Source organism: Microcaecilia unicolor, chromosome 8, assembly GCF_901765095.1.
Source record: "Microcaecilia unicolor chromosome 8, aMicUni1.1, whole genome shotgun sequence".
Lineage (NCBI taxonomy): Eukaryota > Metazoa > Chordata > Amphibia > Gymnophiona > Siphonopidae > Microcaecilia > Microcaecilia unicolor.
The window spans coordinates 202,222,440-202,242,066 of NC_044038.1; the positions used below are offsets into that span (position 1 = coordinate 202,222,440).

The 19,627-nt window shown below is 42.9% G+C and overlaps 1 protein-coding gene across 2 annotated transcripts in view; it reads left to right on the top strand.

The window, feature by feature from the left end:
* Positions 1–18,403, top strand: part of LOC115475878 (CDK5 and ABL1 enzyme substrate 2-like) — a 40,064-nt gene extending 21,661 nt beyond the window's left edge. Inside the window, exons 3-9 of one of the 2 annotated variants that reach the window (XM_030211940.1) lie at positions 6,170–6,247; positions 7,515–7,623; positions 11,532–11,682; positions 12,308–12,411; positions 14,164–14,270; positions 14,752–14,956; positions 18,160–18,403. In XM_030211940.1, coding sequence (XP_030067800.1) covers positions 6,170–6,247; positions 7,515–7,623; positions 11,532–11,682; positions 12,308–12,411; positions 14,164–14,270; positions 14,752–14,956; positions 18,160–18,231 — 826 coding nt within the window. In that variant the 3' untranslated portion in view covers positions 18,232–18,403. Of the gene's footprint in view, positions 1–6,169; positions 6,248–7,514; positions 7,624–11,531; positions 11,683–12,307; positions 12,412–14,163; positions 14,271–14,751; positions 14,957–15,105; positions 16,253–18,159 lie in introns of those variants that run through there. The other variant, XM_030211938.1, reaches the window with a different exon arrangement.
* Positions 18,404–19,627: the final 1,224 nt, after the last annotated feature.

Sequence of the window (19,627 nt, forward strand, 5' to 3'; positions counted from 1 at the left end):
CTGCAGGGGCAGGCGGTTCATGTATTCTCAGACAAAACCACGACGGTGGCCTACATCTATCGGCAGAGGGGCACTCGCAGTCTTCCCTTGGCAGTGGAAGCATCTCGTCTTCTAGTATGGGCGGAAGCGCATGTTCAGAGTCTGTCGGCAGCGCACATAGCGGGTCAAGACAATGTTAAAGCGGATTTTCTCAGCCGGACTCTTTTGGTCGCAGCGGAATGGACGCTGTCAGACTCGGCTTTTCGGCTGATCTGTAAACATTGGGGAAGACCAGTAATGGATCTCATGGCCATGGCATGCAATGCCAAAGTTCCCCAGTTCTTCAGCCGCAAACGGCAGCCAGGATCCGCAGGATTGGACGCTCTTCTCCAGCCATGACCGGAACAACAGCTACTGTATGTTTTTCCTCCGTGGCCTCTGATAGGGAGAGTTCTTTGCTGCATAGGGCGGCATCGGGGGCCAGTCATTCTAGTGGCTCCGATGGCCGTGGTATGCGGATCTCGTTCGAGCACTCTGAGCCACCATTGCGACTTCCTGTGACTCCCGATCTGCTGCATCAAGGGCCAGTTCAGATGGAAAATCCATCCCGTTTTGGTCTTAGGGCCTGGCTATTGAGAGGCAGCAGCTGAGGAAGAAGGGATTTTCAGGACCAGTCATTGCCACTGTTTTGGGGGCCAGAAGCAGTCTACTTCAGCAACGTACGTGCGAGTGTGGAAAGCTTTCTCGGCGTGGTGTGCTTTGCGTGCGCCTTTTCGGGCGGACATTCCAGTTATTCTGGAGTTCCTTCAGCATGATCTTCAAAAGGGATTGTCATATAATTCCTTTCGATTGCAGGTGGCTGCGCTAGCTTGTTTTAGGGGCAACTGAACGGTTCCTCTTTAGCAGCTCACTCTGATGTGGTCCGTTTCCTACGCAGGGCTCTTTGGCTTTGGCCTCCTCTTTGGCAGCCGTGCCCAGCATGGCATTTGAATGTGGTACTGCGAGCCCTCCAGGCCCCACCATTTGAGCCGTTGAATAAGGTTTCTGAGAAGGATCTAACACTTACGACAGTGTTTTTGGTGGTCATTGCTTCAGCTAGGAGGATTTCTGAAATTCAGGCTTTCTTACAGAGATCCTTATTTGCAGTTTTCTGAAGCAGGGGTGTCAATCCGAATGGTGCAGTCATTTCTACCCATGTCAATCAGTTGGTTTATCTTCCGTCTTTTTGACTAGAGGATTATCCGTGGGAGTTTGCCTCACTACGTTTCCTGGACGTGCGGAGAGCCTTGTTTCGTTACTTGCAGATCTCTAACGAGTTTCAACGCTCGGATCATCTCTTTGTGCTCTTGTCGGGATCGAAAAGAGGTGAGGCGGCTTCTAAGACTTCCATTGCTCACTGGATTAGAGAAGTCATTGGAGCGGCGTGTCTGCTACAAGGGCGGGCGTCTCCAGTGGCCCTGAAGGCGCATTCTACTCGGTCACAAGCGGCTTCTTGGGCGGAGGCGGAGGCCTTATCTCTGGAAGAGATTTTGTCGGGCAGCTACTTGGGCATCCCGTGGAGTGGAGGAGTGGCCTAGTGGTTAGGGTGGTGGACTTTGGTCCTGGGGAACTGAGGAACTGAGTTCGATTCCCACTTCAGGCACAGGCAGCTCCTTGTGACTCTGGGCAAGTCACTTAACCCTCCATTGCCCCATGTAAGCTGCATTGAGCCTGCCATGAGTGGGAAAGCGCAGGGTACAACTGTAACTAAAATAAAAAATACTTTTGCAAAGCATTACAGGCTAGACGTTTCTGCTTGGGAGGATGCAAGTTTTGGGGCGAGAGTGTTGGCGCAGGGAGCGTTGGCTTCCCACCCTACTTAAGGAATGCTTTGGTACATCCAGGGGTGTGCTGGTAAACTTTTAACAACGGGCTCTCTCTCCGGGCATAACCGGCCCTGAAATTTTTTTTTTTTTTTTTGGGGGGGGGGGGGAATACATGCCTCTCTCTCCCCTCCCTTGTGCAGGCACGCTAGGCATACCTTTGCCGAGCCCCACCAGCCAATAAATGGACTGCCACCATTCTCTGCTGCTTGCTTCTGGCTCTGAGCAGCATGATGGAACCTTCTTGCGCTTGCATGAAAAGTCCCAGCCTGATGCTTAGAGTCAGAAGCAGGGAGCAGCAGCAGTCTATTTACTTGGTTGGTGGGGCCAGCATCACTGCCAGCAAAGTAAAAGAGAATTCAGTAGGTGGCCCAAGCCCACATTTTGGGAGTCACTTGTTAAAGTAGCCATGGGGAGGCCTACTTTAACAACCGGCTCCCAAAATTCTTAAAAACTTAACAAACGGCTCTTGCGAGCCCGTGAGAGCCCGCTCCAGCACACGACTGGGTACATCCCACTAGTTCCTGGATTCATCTGCAAGTGACAAGGAAGGTAAAATTATGTCTTACCTGATAATTTTCTTTCCTTTAACGCAGCAGATGAATCCAGGATCCCTCCCTTGTTCAGCTGACGTTTTTTTCATTTTCCGCGTAGTGTGGCTATTTTTTCTTCCGGGTTCTCTTTTGCAAAGTTCAGACAGATATGAGAACACAGAAAGGATTCCGATTTCTTGATCAAGTTGCAGTTATTTCGAAGTTCTTATTTGGTTCTCTGTTTTTCATAGTGAGGGTGGTTTCTGGTTGATATTGGTTTCATATTTTTGGCCTTGGCAAATGCTTACGAATGACATACTAACTGAGGAAGGAGTTGGCCGTCTGGCATCACTGCCTTTAGTTTATCTCTATCGCCACCTGCTGGTGGGTAGACTTAACCCACTAGTTCCTGGATTCATCTGCTGCGTTAAAGGAAAGAAAATTATCAGGTAAGACATAATTTTACCTTAAAATTGTTGGGGTCGATATTCAGCTGTGGTGGTGAGCGTGTTTTGGTTTTTTTTTTGTCTTGTTTTAACCGCTGCCTGGATTATTCCTGGATATTCAGGCCCTCATGATCAAAAGCCCTGCGCTGTTCCGAAGAGCGCCCTAAAAATAGCGCCGGGACAGCGCAGGGCTTTTCTGCATCGATGATCAAAGATAATGCATGCAAATCTAAGCAGCGCTATTATCTTTGATTATCATGTTTAAAGTGCAGGAGAATTGTGCCGAGCATGCGCTCAGCACAATCCTCCCGCACTTGTTTGACAGGTCTGGGCTGTCAAAAGCCCAAACCTGTCAAACAGCCTGCTCCGAGGCCCGAACAACGAGGCCCCCCCCCAAACCCCCAGAAAACGTCGTGGCCGCCGCCGGCCAAACCCTCTCCCACCCACCGACGGGGGGGGGGGGGGGGGTTGGAGGATCGGTGGGTCTCCAGCCCCCGAAACCCCCAGAAATCGTTGATTGGCTGCCTCCGGTCAAAGGATCTCCCACTGTGATCCATCGACGAGGGGGAGTGGGGGCTGGAGGTCCGGTGCAGTGCATGCAAATATCTCATGAATATTCATTATGGGTATCCTGAAAATCTAACTGGCTGGGGTGCCTCCAGGACCAGGTTTGGGAACCACTGCATTAGTAGTTAGCTGATCTGCAGAAAGAAGGGTGAAGCAAAGTTACTGGGGAGAGGAGGCTTGAATTCTCCAAAGGCAAGCAAGCTGCATCATTTCTACATATGGGTGATGTCATCCAACGGAGCCTTGATGTAGACACTGATTCACTAGCACTAGAGAAAGTTCTAGCAGCATCCTACCGCGCATGCATTATGCCTTCCCGCCCAATGGTCGAGCGCGGGTCCATCAGGTTTTTTGGGAGGTTTTTTTCTTGTAAAGCTGAGAGGATGCGTTCCCCTGCAGGTAATTCTTTTCTTTTTCTTTTAAAGTGTATATTTCTTTTTCCCTTGTAGTTCTTAGTTTTTATTCAGCCTTTTTTTTCCTTTATTTTTCGCTGGTGCCTGCGCTATTAGGCCGCAGCACCAACCTCAGTTAGATCTCTGACCTCTTTTTTGTTCAAGTTTGAGGAGTTTAATTTAGCTGAGATTCTTTTTTAAATGTCCAAAAGACCCCCCCCCCCCCCCCAGTGGTAGCACCATATCCGGAAGGCTCCCGAATTTGAGAGGGCCCAGCTGCCTCACCACTCTTTGGTCATCTAATCTGCTCTCAAATGAGCCAAAAGCTCTCTGTCCCATGCCTTGGCTTCCCCGGGGCAAGAGGCCAAAACCTTGGACTCATTTGGGAGGAAAACCTTTCGGGACTCTATGCTCGTTGCCATCATCCAGTCCTGCCAGCTCTTGTCCTACACAAAAACTGTTTGAATACCTCCTGCTCTCTGAGTCTGGCTTGAAAACCAATTCTGTAAGGGTTCAACTTAGTGCAGTTGGCATTTAGGGGGTGAGTCCATCTCTGTGCAACCCTTAATTGTTCACTTCATGAGAGGTTTGTTGTTGGCAAAACCCCTTACCAAACCTCCGTTTGTGTCATAGGATTGCAACATAGGCTTCACCAGCTGATGAAAGATCCTTTTGAGCCTCTGGATACCTGCCATCTGAAGTTTTTGACCTGGAAGGTTGCGTTTCTGGTGGCACCCGCTTCAGCTCACAGTTAGTGAGCTCCAAACCCTAGTAGCTCACCATACATTAAGTTCCATCACAACAGAGTAGTCTTCCACACGCACCCCAGGTTCCTTCCTAAGGTCGTTTCGGAGTTCCATCTTAACCAGTCAATTGTTCTTGCAACATTTTTCCGCAGATCTCATGCCCATCCTGGCAAAAGTTACTACATACTTTAGACTGCAAGTGAGCCTTATCCTTCTATCTGGAGCAGACTACAGCCCCATACAGTCCACCAGATTTTTGTTTCTTTTGACCCCAACAGATTGGAGGTGGCCATCGGCAAATACACTTGTCAAATTGGATAGCAGACGCATCTCATTTTCATATTCCCAGGCTGGGCTGACTCTTTAGTGTCATGTCACAGCGGCTCATAATGTTGGTTGGCCACTTGAGATTAGCCTCCGTAGAGGACATTTGCAAGGCTGTAGTGTGGTCTTCAGTCCATACATTCACATCCTGCTAATGTTTAGATCAGGACACCGACACAACAGTCAGTTCGGATAAGCAGTTCTGCAGAATTTGTACAGTGTCTAGAATCCAACTCCACCCTCCTAGGCCCTGTTTTGTTCTGTTCCAGGCTGTACCTATAGCTACTATGTATATAGTTTCAGATTGATTGGCATTACAGTCTCCACGTTTCAAGACTTCATTATCCTAGCTTTCTTGTTTTCAGTGAGCCTGGTAGCTAGGGATTCCCGCATGTGGGAATAACGGCCTGCTTGTCCTTGGAGAAAGCAAAAATTCTTACTCGTAACTGTTGTTCTCAGAGGACAGCAGGCCTCATGTTCACACATACCCACCCACCTCCCCTAGGAGTTGTTTATAGCTGTACTTTTTATGCTTTTCACCTGACTGAGGGAGACGCTTGTCCGAAAGGGCAAAAAAACACCAATGCATGCGCAGTGGGATGCTGCTAGAACTTTCTCCAGTGCTAGCGAATCAACGTCCATACCTGGGCTCCGTCGGATGAAGTCCACCAGCATGTGTGAATAAGAGGCCTGCTGTCCTCAGAGAACGCAAAATACAGGTATGTATCTTTGCTTTCTGGATATCACATTCATGTTATAGCAATTGGCTAAGTATTTAGTGCTATTTGTGTACATGTTTTGTTTAGATGAATAAAAGTAGATTTCTAAGGTTAGCCTTCCAGTGTTGGAAGCTCCCCTGAAGAATATTTGGCTGTGTTTGTTTAAATACTCTTAATTGTCTAGAAGAAACTAAGACGTTTTCTAAGAGGAGTTTGTGTTTACCCTTCTGAGTGAAAAGAGGGAAGTTCACACTTTTGAATTAAGCGGAATAAAGAAGGGACACTTCGAATTTGAGAGCATGATCTTTTATTGAGCACTAGGGAAACTTCTGGAGGGATAGCAGCTGGAGATGAAAAAAGGGGGCCTGCCACTAGAGGGGAGCAGGGTGCAGTGTAGACAGAGTACTCCCTCTTCAGGACAGCGCCTCCCTGGCTGATGATGGCTCCAGTACAGGGAATCAATCGTTGCTTGGGCAGTGGAGTGAACCTGGGAACAGACACCAGGGCACCTCATAATTGTGACAATATACATAATAAAAGGAAAATACATAATAAAATCAAAACAAATTAAAAAGTTTGTACTAATGGTCTTTCCCTCCAGAATTGTGTTAATATGCGCCAAGAGATCGCTCTGTACTGCCTTTTCTATCCTGCCATACGGAGAGAATCTGCAGATCAAGTAAGTAGCAGTTTTCTGAATATTTATAATGATGCATTCAACGCAGCGCTTTCATTTAAAAAAATTAAAATGTGGAATTGTCTTAATTCCCCTGGATATTTGTGAGTATATGTCACGCAGTGCAACTGGTAAAACTTACTTGATAAAAAAAAAGTGCAGAAAATGTACTTTGTTTTGCATATTAATTTTTAAAACTGTGCTGAAAGTACTGTACTTTATAAAATGTAATCTAACTTTCCAGGCACAACTTATTAATTTCTGAATCACACTTGTAAGGTCCCTCTTTGAACAGAAAATATCAAACCACATTTAACATTATAGAGTAAGGTAAAATAACAAACATGGACTGACCGAGTGTAAAAGTTTCTGAAATAGTTCTGAACTACAAATAGATGTAATTTTTTAATTGTGTAGAAGTGTCACGTGTCTGAGTATAATTCTTGGAAGAATGGGCAAGAGCAGGATGCTTACTGGTGGAAATTGTATTTTATTTATTAAAAAAAAAATTGTGAGAGAGAAGCATCCAGTTCTCAGACCGTGGGAAAGGAAAAAGGATTCGAGAGGAGGGGGAGGGAGAGAGACTGCTGCAGAATCGCAAATTAGCTGGAAGTGTCTTGCTTCTTTAACTTGTTTAAATCTACTGCTGAAAATGATTGAGGAACTGCTAAATACCTGCTCAGGTTAAGGTGAGTGGGGTGATTGGGCTTGAGAAGCAAACTGTAGTGTAGTAATGTTAAGATTCAAGGTCACGTCAGCTGTGAGTGTGCTTGAGCATGCACTGACAGATCAGCAAAGCGCAGTCCTAAGCAAGAGGAAACAAATTCTTGTTTTAAGTGCTCCTTGAGTGCTGGTTTGAGATGTGGGATGCTTTGTCAGTCTGTAAGCAAAACCATTTTTAATATCTTGTTTCTCTTCTGTGTATAACCTTCCTATTTCTAGAACACTTTTCAGGATTTCAGTCTCTTGTACCTATTTATAGGACGTGGGAGAATTTGTTTTTGTTCCAAAAATGTATGTTCTTTATTGAAACAACAAATGCTAACACAGAATAATTCTCAGTCACAGTGGATATCAGGCAGTATTAGTGTGTTTTGATGGAGAGCTGCAGCTGGAAAACCAGAAACAACACACAAATTACTTTTTAGTTCTGGAAACATTTACGTTTTACACCATTCTCTGTTTCCGTGCTAAATATTTGGTGAAAAGTAGTTCAATTTGTTTCAGATAAAATTGTAGTAGCTATGTTTTCTCCTGCTTACATTGACAGTGACTTAAAGGTGGAGGGACAGAAGCAGCGCCATCCTTCTGGTGGCGTTTCAGCCGTGGCAGAGATGGCACTTGGACTGGAGGGAGTGGAGCCTGGAGTGGATGGAGAAGTGAGTATGTTTACCGCAATTTGTACCATTTGCTAAACTGCTTATTACTTGTAGCGCTATAGAAATAAGTAGTAGTAGTAACACTTGACTGTCTGAGCAAGCCAGAAGTAAAATTCCTTTTGAATTCTTAAGGTTGGTAATTCCTTCGTGCTGCTTTTGGCATCCAGAACAATAAGAGCAAACTTCTGTTGCTATGAGTCTTCATTTGAAAGTATCCCTGGGGGAGTTTCCTCTTCCTACCCCCTTCCCAACCACAAGCGCCTATGTTTTGCCTAGGGAGGGGTAATTTGTATTGTGTTTGGTACCTCCAGTTGTTCAATCATTTTAAAACATTGGCAGCTGTGAATCTATATACATAGTGCCCAAATGTTTAGGAGGAACCCCTCATACATGCTAATTCAGTGACCCCCCCCCCCCCCCCCCCAAGGTAGAGTTTTGCCACATTCAGCAGCTGGTGGAAAGAAAGGGTAGGGGCATGGAGAACCATAGCCATTGCTGCTCAAAGAAGACTGTTTATACCCCCCACTCCCCTCTCTATTATATTACAATATTACATTACATTCTAATCCACATATTCAATGCAGGGTACATAAAGATATTGGAGCATACTCTAGGAATTTCAGTGACTCAAAATAAAATCATATCAGATTGTCGTGACAAATTTTTGGAATAAACTTTTAACACCCCCCCCCCCCCCTCGGGTCGCTGCCACTTAAGCATCGTCCTTCAGTCAGAGTTTTAAAGTGTATTTATATTACCATGGTAGGCCCTCTGCGCTTGTTTTCCTAGGGCCCACTAGAAATGTAATCCTATCTTTGCCTACAGCCAGCAATTCCGGCTGAAACTCGGCTAATACAAACCCTCAGTCTGGTACCTGTCACCATTGAGAGCTCCCCAACCTCCCAGTTGCTAAGACCACCACCTCTATACCTTGCCAAACCAGGGAGCAGACATCTGCCTCGGGAGTTTAATTGAAATAATCCCACACAGTAATGGAAAGCATCGCCACTTGTGCGACACCTTTCGATTCCTTCTCTTCTTGGCTTTATTGCCTATTTAAAACAGACTTGTTTTGTTTCTTAACAAAGAGCTAACATTTTAGCAGTCCTAAATTTATTTATTTATTTTATTTATAGATAATTTAAACAATACCGTTTCAAGAATGTCTTGTACAGCAAAAGAAAACATTTCAGAAAAATGTAAAGGAAATCTCAAATTAGAGAACAATATGGAAAAATATTTTCAATGCTTTTCATTTAAGTCTACAATATGGAGAATGAAGAATGGAAAACTAAATTAAAGAATATTTATTTATTCATGACACTTATACCCCACATTATCCCAAAATAGGCTCAAGTTCAATGTGGCTTACAAACAAACAAAGTGAGTAAAACGTAATAATGTACAGAATGTAGCACAAATTACAATAATTTCAAGATGCAAATTTAATACATGAGTAGTAAGTAACCATGGATTTAGACAATCTAACCTGGGTTAAAGAATATCGCTTCTAATTTAAGACTGAATAGTCTCTTGAGTTTCCATGGTAGAAGGAGGAGCAGTGCTATTCAGTGTTCTAGTTGACAAAAAAATATTCGGATGGGTCAGTTCAAAGAAAATATACTGTACAGAATGGTATTTGATGACATATTTGCATGGAAACTAAAAAAAAGTGCTCAACTTTAGTAGCCCAGGTTTTAAGAGGAGAAACGCTTTCCTCTTCCTTTGGATATCTCTTGACACATCGGCAAAAAAGTGTAAGCCACACTGAGCCCGCAAAAAGGTGGGAAAATGTGGGATACAAATGCAATAAATAAATATCTTAGGAAGGTACTTGTCATGATGTTTAAAAATAATCTAAGAAACCATTCTTTATCTCTTATTAATTCAAAAGTGAGCAATATAGTTGCCAGGCTGACCATTCCAAAATGTTAGACGTCTACATCCCAACAGCTTGCACTTGCTGACTTTGCTTCTTTCAGTGACAATATATGGTAACAACCCTGATTAAATCTGTAAAATCTATATTGCATATCTCTTAAACAATTCTTGTGGTGATATTTGAGGTTATTTTGGAAAATTTAGGAGATGCAAGTTAGCAGGTGTGACTTATTTTCCAAAATTTCTATTTTAAGCCTCATATTCATTGAATCTTTAACACATTTTGTACTGTATTAACACGATTCATTCCCTTCTCTAATTGTTCCACTCTAGTAACCCTGTGTGTCAAGTCTGAAACACATTTATATAGTTTAGTCTCGACCCCCTTAATTTCAAAGTAAGATGGTTAATATGAGGAACGGATGAATTCCCATTTGACCAAAGTAATGTTAGCATGATGCTGAAGAAATGATTGTGGCAAGGACACACCTGTAGTATGCCAGAAAATCATTTGTGAAGCTCCTGCGAGTCCTTCACCAGCTGCCACCATGTCTCCCTCCATTGAAGCTCATGAGAGCAGGCAAACTTTCCACACCTCAGACAGTTGCCTCATGCAGAGACTCAAAACTTAGAACTGCTCTAGTCAAAATATTTCCAGGAATACAGGCCCCAACCTGAACAGTAGGTGAACCAGTTCCTAGAGTAATTGCATCCAGATAACTGGTATAGAGGGGCATTTTCGAAAGAAACGTCTAAATTTGGATTTGGACGTCTTTGTAAAATGTCGAAATCTGGAGGCAGGGAAAAGTGTATTTTCAAAAAAACATGGACATCCATCTTTTGTTTCGAAAATACCAAGGATGTCCTTAGATTGGACATCTTTGACTTTTCGGCGATTTTCGAAACCAAAGACGTCCAAGTCAAAAACGTCCAAATGCAAGCCATTTGGACGTGAGAGGAGCCAGCATTTCTAGTGCACTGGTCCCCCTGTCATGCTAGGACAGCAGTTGGGCACCATAGAGGGCACTGCAGTGGACTTCATAAAATGCTCCATGGTACATAGCTCCCTTGTGTGCTGAGCCCCCCCCCCCCCCAAAACCCACTACCCCCAACTGTACACCACTACCATAGCCCTTATGGGTGAAGGGGGACACCTAGATGTGGGTACAGAAGGTTTCTGGTAGGTTTTGGAGGGCTCACTGTTTCCTCCACAAATGTAATAGGTAGGGGGATATGGGCCTGGGTCTGCCTTTCTGAAGTGCACTGCACCCACTAAAAGTGCTCCAGGGACCTACATGCGCTGTCATGGACCTGAGTATGACATCTGAGGCTGGCACGTAATATTTTTAATGATGTTTTTTGAGGGTGGGAGGGGGTTAGTGGCCACTGGGGGGGAGTAAGGGGAGGTCATCCACGATTCCCTTCGGTGGTCATCTGGTCATTTCGGGCACCTTCTTGTGCTTTATTCGTAATAAAATCAGGTCCAGGTGAAAACATCCAAGTTGTCATGGATGTCTCTGCTTTTTTTTCAATTATGGGTCAAAGACGTCCAAGTGTTAGGAAGTCCCGCCTTCACCACGCCTCCGATATGCCCCCTTGAAATTTGGACGTCCTTGTGATGGACTTCAGTTAGAGACGTCCAAAATGGGGTTTCGATTATACCGATTTGGACGTCTCTGAGAGATGGACGTCCATCTCTTTTGAAAATGAGCCTGATAGTGTGTTTGCAGCAAGGTGGTCCCTTAACTGCGGGCTCAAAGTTGCATTTAGCTGAAGAGAAGCAGCTGTAGCTCCTGCTTCCGTACGCTGCTCTTGCAGGCCAGTCGCTCTGGTCTTCGATACATTTGTATGCTGCACAAAGGAGTCAGTCACTGGGCTCAGAGGGGCAAGCCTGTGTCTTCCCACGTTGTTTGCCCATGATAAGGTTTTTAGAGGAAAGAGCAGTCCAAGTGCTTGACTCCCAGCAGTCTTAATTTAAATGTAGATGTGTTTGCTTTATCACTTTGGGTTTTTTTCTTCTTTCCAAGGTGGTTTCCTACTCCCGTTTCTTATATCCAACTAACGCTCTGATGAACCACAGAAGTGATAACGTTTCTGCCCATCACAATCGATTGATGGAGTCAAAATGGAGTTACAGAGCCTCAAGATTAGCTGCCATGCCATCAGGAACAGAGCTAGGTAAAGTAGTAGCCATTTCTTTTTTCTTTTTTTTTTTAGAAAGGTCCTTATTAATGATCCAGCAAACAAGAAGATACTTCAATTCATTGATGTTTTGTAGGATTTCCAAGATAACAAATAGTAATACAACAGTAAACATGTTCCAACATAACACAGGATCATCATTTTTCCCCCTTGTTTTACCCCCCCCCCCCCCCCCCCCCCCCCCAACCAAATCTTTGGTCAGCAAGGTGCTCTGAGAAACATTGGCATCCCATGTCTAATCACTCTCCAGTTGGTTGAGGTGGAGTAGCAGCCGTTTCTTATCCAAAGCCTGTCACTCCCAAAACAAAGCCTTGTACAATGGCTATATTTCTTATGTGATCATTTTTCTTGTAATGAAACCATTCATATACTGATCTATGTTAAGTCTTTTGCTTATAGAAAAATGCAAAAACATGGCTCCAGTAATGACCGATACCCCTAGAGAGGGATTGTCATAACCCTATTTTAAAAAATGTATTGAATTGGCAATCTTGGTGGGAGATTTTCTAGTATCAGTACTGCAGCCTGATTCTGGATGCCTTCTAGTCATGTCAGCACTAGTGGTATTCAAATGTTTATCACCCCTCTTTCCCACCGCTAGGAAACGAAACTGGGGAGACCACAGAGTATAATCCAAATCTCTTAGACGATCCGCAGTGGCCCTGTGGCAAGCATAAACGTGTCCTGATCTTTGCTTCATATATGGTAAGACCTTCTATGACCCTTAGTATTGCAGACTGTCAGCATGTGCAGTTGTAGATTGATGGGGCACCCTCTGACATTTGAAGAAAGACAGATCCGGTATTTGTGCATCTGACAGGGTTAAAATGGCAGAACCAAAACTTGGGATTTGAGAAACAATCTGGTCAATAATCAGGGGGAAATACATGGGCACCTGCTGCCAATATCTGGATATTATTTATTTAAAACACAACTACAAACTGCAAAACTGATGGATGACCATTCTGCAGGGTATATAAATTTGTACACAGTTGTTATTCAAAACATACACAGGCAAGATTTATTTACTGAGGGGTCCTTTTACTAAGCTGCAGTAGCAAATGGCCTTAGCGCGCCTTTACGTGTGTTTTTTCCTGCACGTTAAGGCCATTTTTACCACAGCAGTAAAATGGCCAATTTTTATATATTTTGTATTAATGGCCATGGGCTAATATAGCATGCGGCTGTTAAAAGCAGTTACCGCATGAACGCTTACAGCCACCCATTTTATAGGCGGTAAGGTCTCAAGCGGTAGTCCTGCACTAATCCGCTAACAGTAATGTAGATGTGTTGATTTGACACACACGCACCCCATCAACCAAAAAAATAAAAATAATTTTAGCACTTGCAAATTTGAAATTTACAGGAACACCCAAGCACGTCCCATGGTAAGCCATTTTAACCTGTGGTAAGCACGTGCTAGCACATAACTGCAACTTGGTAAAGAGCCCCTTAGTTATTTTTTGGGATTTATTACCCACCATTTTGCAGATATTCACTCAAGGCGATGAACAGTTTGAGGTAAAGCTTAGTTTTGTTAGCAGCGTAACATTATGCTTATGTTTGGTCATTTTACTAAATACAATCAAGGCAAATTTGGTTTGCCAATCGTACACATCAGAGAAAATGAGATAAATATAAACTCATAAAGGCTTCAGTAAATTAAAGAAAAATGTTTAGCCAATTTGTAAACTGCAGCAAGCCACTCTGAGAGCACAGAGCCTCAGACAGGAAGATTCCAGAATCCTTGACCTGGAATAGAAAATGCCATTCCCCAGGTAGGGGCTATGAGGTGCTCATCAGCTGAGTTACACTTTAAGAATGTAGGCAGTGTACCAGCAGATAAATGACTTCTTAATTTTCACAAATATTCAGATGCAGCCCAGAATGATTTAATAATTTAAAATCATTAAAGCTTTTCAATTTCACTCTTTGTAAAATGGGCAAGCAGTGAAGAAGTCTTATTGTGGTGGTTATTCAGTGGCCCTGTCCAGATAGTGCTGCTGAATATGCCGAAACTGCCTCAGCACTGTTCGGATAGTGATGCAAGGGCAGAGTAGCAAAAAATGGCAATATTGAAATTGTCTTCTGGATAGATAGGACAAGTCCAGATAGTGGTTTGAATATGGCCATTTTTCAGAGAGCAGCCTCACTTCCTGCTCAGCACAAGTATTCGGTGCCACCCATCTACTCAGTGATAGCAGCACAGAATATCTGTGAATAGATTAGACACCAGAGCCAGCATTTAAATCAAATGCCAAATACATTTTAAATATTGTCCCATATGTTTTCATCTCAATGTTTCTGTAAGGATTTTGTTCACTATTGCAGTGTGATGTCTTTTGTGCACGTAAGGTTAGATGGTCAATACTGCATTCTGCTAGGATATTTTAAGTACCTAGTGAGAGTGCCTTCAGTGCATCATTTGGTAAAGTAATGTAAAACCTCTTTCTTTAGACCACAGTAATAGAATATGTCAAGCCGTCTGACCTCAAGAAGGACATGAATGAAACATTTAAAGAGAAGTTTCCTCATATCAAGTTGACACTTAGCAAGATCAGAAGGTAATGGGGCGTTCACTAGGAAGCTTTACTACAGAGGGTTGTGGGAGGTATGTGATTTTGGGCAGCAGTGACTTTACAAAGTAATTCGAGTCAGATAGCTTCCCTGATAGGATACCGGTTGGGGTTTTGGGCTGTCACAGATTTGATTCCCTGTCAAGGAAGATCATTTTGGAAGGAATAATCTGGTGGTTGGAACATTTGGACTGATGGGAGAAGTTATGGGCAAGTCACTTTTTCCATATGTACTTCTGGCATTTATCTTGATTTTGTTTTGCCGGTTAATAAATTCATTTTACATTAGGAAAAAATATAATATGCTGAGCTTTTTTGATTGTGGATTTTAGATCATTTTAATGCTTTACATTCTGACATGTCTTAGCTACTTACACAAAAAACGTTTGGTTAGAAAGTTCTCCTGAAGTCTTTAGGGTATCTGAACAAGCAGACTTGAAGCACTCATTCTCTCTGTGGCTTCCAATAGCTTGAAGAGGGAGATTCGGAACCTGGCAGCAGATTGCAGTCTGGAACCCGTCACCGTGGCCATGGCTTACGTTTACTTTGAGAAGCTCGTGTTGCAAGGCAAACTCAACAAACAGAACCGAAAGCTGTGTGCCGGTGCCTGTGTGCTGCTGGCAGCTAAGATCAGCAGTGACCTCAGGAAACATGATGTTAAACATCTTATTGACGTAAGTGTCTGAGGATGTGGTGCCAGAGGAACAGGACCTTTCTTGGAAGCCGGTGTGATGGTCTGTCCTCCTTGTGTTTACATGTCCTATCTTATTGCTAATGTTTCTTCTCCCCCCCATCTCCCTATTTCCTTTCTTTTAAAACACAGAAGCTAGAAGAAAGGTTCCGATTCAACCGGCGAGATCTGATTGGGTTTGAACTTAAAGTGCTTGTAGCTTTGGAACTGGCCCTTTATCTTCCTGAAAACCAAGTTTTACCTCATTACAGGCGCCTCGCACAGCAGACCTAGCCACAGCAAGATTTCAGTAGCTCCTCAGTGACTCCAGAAATCACAGCCAAACAAGATATGCAGAACTGGTCATGAACTCTTCGTATCGGGAAGAATTTAATACAAAGAAACTTCCATTTCAAAGTGGATCCAGTGAGATAACGTAACAGGCAGGGTTCATGAAGGGGCTGCAAAGATGCTTCTGTATGGGTCCCTGGCTTGCTTATGTTTGGATTGTAAGATGCTCAGAGACTGGCTGTACACACTGAAATGGTGAATTAAGATTGACAATTCAGGGATGGGAAACCTCAGAAGCCTTAGAAAAGCACCATAAAGCTCTCCAAGGATATTTAATCCTGTGTTTGAAAATAAACTGTACCGCTCCATAATGGTTCCCTTAGGACAGTCCTGTAATGGAGCTGTCCTATTGCACAAATCACCATGTAGTTCAAGTGAGTGTCTTCTGCAGTCTGCCAATCAGATTGCCCGATTCCCATGGTGTTTTGCAGTAGCTGACTTAAATGCAGGCACAGAAGTTGTCAAATTAGCATTTATTTTTCTTCCTTTTTATTGTGGGTAGTAAAGCACAAGGAATCGATTTATGCAGTTGCTACTGTACTGGGTTATCCCTTGAGTTTTTGGAGGTGGGAAGACGAATACTGGCATTAAGCTGCATTGCCTTTAAATGTTTTTAGCACTGAGTTTTCTTCCTCTTCTACTGAGAAAAGAAATTTCTTCCAGTGACTTCCATTCCAGAATATCTGATGAAAGTACAAAATATTTTCTTAGTTTTACATGCATCAAGATGCAGGTTTTTTTTTGTTTTGGTTTTTAAACATGTGCCTAAAACTGGCTGGTCTGGTTTCCAGTATATTTAAGTTAAGTTATTGTCTGGAAGTAAATTCTGGAGTTAAATAGCAATTTCTCTTTCAGCTTTTCTATCTGTTTTGCATCAAATCAAACTTCCTGATACATGCATTAACTATCCACGAAGTCTGCCTTTTTCTAAGCACTATCATTTCTTTTTTTTTCGGGGGGGGGGGGGGGGGGTGAAACAAGAGTGCCCAAATAAAAGGTTTTTATGCAAGAATATTTAACTCTGATTTGAAATAGATCCTGACTCCTTGGCTGCTGGAGCAGCTGCAGCAAATAGTGACTGAGTTCATTTGTTTTTCTCTCTCTCTTCTGATTTTGCACTAATTTCAGTGTTTGTCATGGTTTTCTGTGCTCTGACAGAGATTCTTTTGAAATGTGGTGCGATTATAGACAAATGTATGTGTACATATTTTCTCGTTTTCTGTGCTTTTCAGTGAGTGCAGTTGCCATTACCAGAAGGAGCCTGTGAAATGTTCTTTCTTTGCCTGTGATATTGGAATTGTCCTCTCTGTTCTTCCGAGCTGTCACCACTGAGACAGTTCACATGAAACAGTGTTTCATGCATGCTAGAGCAGCTCTCTATGTTAGAGGTTTCATAATCCAGCACATTGCTCGTGCTGTACTTTTTTTAAGTTTATGTGACTATTGCAATACATACACCCTTATTCTCCTCTCCCACCCGCCCATACATAGGTTTTGAATGTTTGCTGCAGTTCAGACATTTGAGACTAGACTGGCTTTATAAGTAACAATAGTGTGATGGAAAGCAAAATCAAGCACATACTCAGCTTCCAGGAGTGGAATCCACGTGTGATCCATTATACTGTGTTATACTTGGTGCTGCCATATGTGTTTTAATTTCCAAGCCACAGTGCCAAGGGTTTTTTCTTGCAGTATTTTGCTAGAATATCACACTTCAATGCTTGTTTCACTGGTGCATTGAAACTTCATTTCTTGCAGTTGAAATAACTTTGCCAGAATTCACCTTACAGTGTATCCAAGAGTTCTTTGAAACTGTTTGCCCTTTCCATCCAGCAATGAGGAGCACGTGACTTCACCCCAGAGGTTTCTGCAAAACTTGCACTCAGAATGTTAGTGTATTTCTGGTGTTTTCCTCCTGATCAGTATCTGAATGAAGAGTTTTGCCAAGTGTTTCTTACCTAGTGACCACCACCTCTTTCCCTCCCTTTGTCCTTCGATGTTTTCTTAATGAGACACTTGTACCCAGCTCTGTGGGCAGGACAGACCACATAGCAGAAGTGTTCTTTTCTATAAATCTCAGCACCATAGGCATGAAAGAGACATGTATAGAATCTATTGCTCGATTCCTTATTCTAACACCTAGCACCATACCAAGAACTCGCCATATTTGCACACTGTGTCTCTCACCCACTGGCCCCCATCCTTATTTCACCATCGCCAATGAGAGGAGACCAGGGGCTGGTAGCAGTCTTTGCATCTCTCCATATTGCGCTCTGTGCGACTTGCTCACTGCCCCACCTTTCACCACCAACAGAAGACTGGGCCCTGCACAGAGCACAAATATGGAGAGACAGAAAGACTGCTGCAGCCTACAGTCTCTTGTTGTTGATGGCAGTGAAACAAAGGGGGGGGGGGAGCGGTGGGCAAATCGCACAGGGTGCAACTATAGCTTGCTACAGTCCTAATACCTTTGGCAGGCGCTTCCAGGGAAGGAAGTTTCCAGATTGCCTTCAGTTTCTAGTATTTCCAATACTAAACATAAATTAATTACAGCTCATCAAAGAGCCTGACATACATCAGACTTAAAAAAACTGCAGCATTTTCAGGAGGGGCACAGAACAACCTTTTTGTTAAATATACAGTTATAAATTGTTCGGCTTTTTTCCCCTCACTTTCACTGTAGATGTGAACTTGGGCCAAGCCTTCAATTTAATATAAAGCTAGCAATAATTGTAGGAGATGGTTGTGATGGTTGAAGTAAAAATCTTTCATATACTAGTGTTTAATGTCAGAGTTCTTCCCTTGTTTTCTTTTATAACTGTCTTATTCTTTGCAATTAAACTTTGACACTTTTAGGGCCAGGGTGCCAAACTGCAGTGGCTGACCTTTGTTCACAGTAATGGGAGTCAGCAGAGAGATCCAAGTTGAACAGATGCATAGTCGCAAGAGAATTTTTCATTCAAAAACCATGAACATGGCAGAGGTCTTTTACTAACAGGTAACGTGCTAATGCCATTAATATGTGTTAGTGGCCATAGGATCCATTTTAATGCAATGAGCTCTTCTGCAAATAGCACCTTAACAATGCTAGCACACAGCTATTGTGAGTCAATGGCCCCCTGTGATCTGCGCTTAGATGTGATAGTCTAAGACATGTAATAATACAAATGACTTTGCACATTTTGATTACGTTCTAAAACAGGCCTGGAAGTCTGGTGAAGACGTACTGGCTATATTTGTTTCATACTATTGTTAAAATTCATTTTGTGGTTAAATGTTTGTCGTTGAAACCAAAAACAAAACAGGCCATGGAGATCTGGTGAGGACATGTAGTGGCTATTTTTGTTTCATACTATTGTTAAAATTCATTTTGTGGTTAAATGTTTGTTGCTGAAACAAAAGAAAATCCTGCATTTTCATCCTGTGATTTTCAATTGTATTTATTCAGCTCAACTTCATTGCCATAGGCACATTATTGCATTGAAATCATCCTTTTGTGGTACAGACTTTTTTTCTTTGGACAGACTCTGTCCAGAGCCTGATTTCCATTCCTGGCTTCCTCTACCTCATGTCCACGCAAGCTGTGACATTCAGTATCATGCACTTCTTGGTCTGGTTTAGCTGACAGAGGATCAGCTGTCGCCCAAATACTTGGGCCCAGTTCTGTTTTAAAATAGTATTCCAGAGAATCATCAGGTGCTGATATTTCCAGTTCTGAGGGTCTGATCCACAGTCACATAGTTTGGGCATGTTAAGATGTGGATATTTTTATTTGCCCTTTGTCTGATGCACCGTGGAGTTTGTAGCCTTCTATCTGCCACTGTTAACTAGTGACAGAAGATGCACAAACTGCCACGGTGATAGTCCGTATCTAGTCCTTTGAGAAATAATTTATTTCAGATCTTACTGCTGTCTTAACTGTGTTTCCCTTTGTTGTGGAGTCCTGGTTTCCTTTGAATTATGTAATCCAGTTTAGCCTCGGCACATGAAAAAGGCCTGTATCTTTGTATTGTGAAAAATCAGTTGTGTGAAGTATCTTTGTTTATAACTCAGATTGATGGTGTTCTTCCTATGATTCATGAATTTGTAAAATTCTGAAGCAGCTGTGAATAAAATTGTTTTTGATAAATGTTTTATAAGTAAAGGTTGAATCTTGACTCTGCTTTAGAAACGTATTGTGGTGAACTTTGGGGTTTAAGAGTCAGAAACATTAAGAAACAGGTGATCGTATAGGGGAATTCTATAGCTGAGTTGCAAAATTAGATGCCTAGATGTAGCGCAATGAGTGCATACTCTATAATGGCATCTGGGCACCAGATTCCAC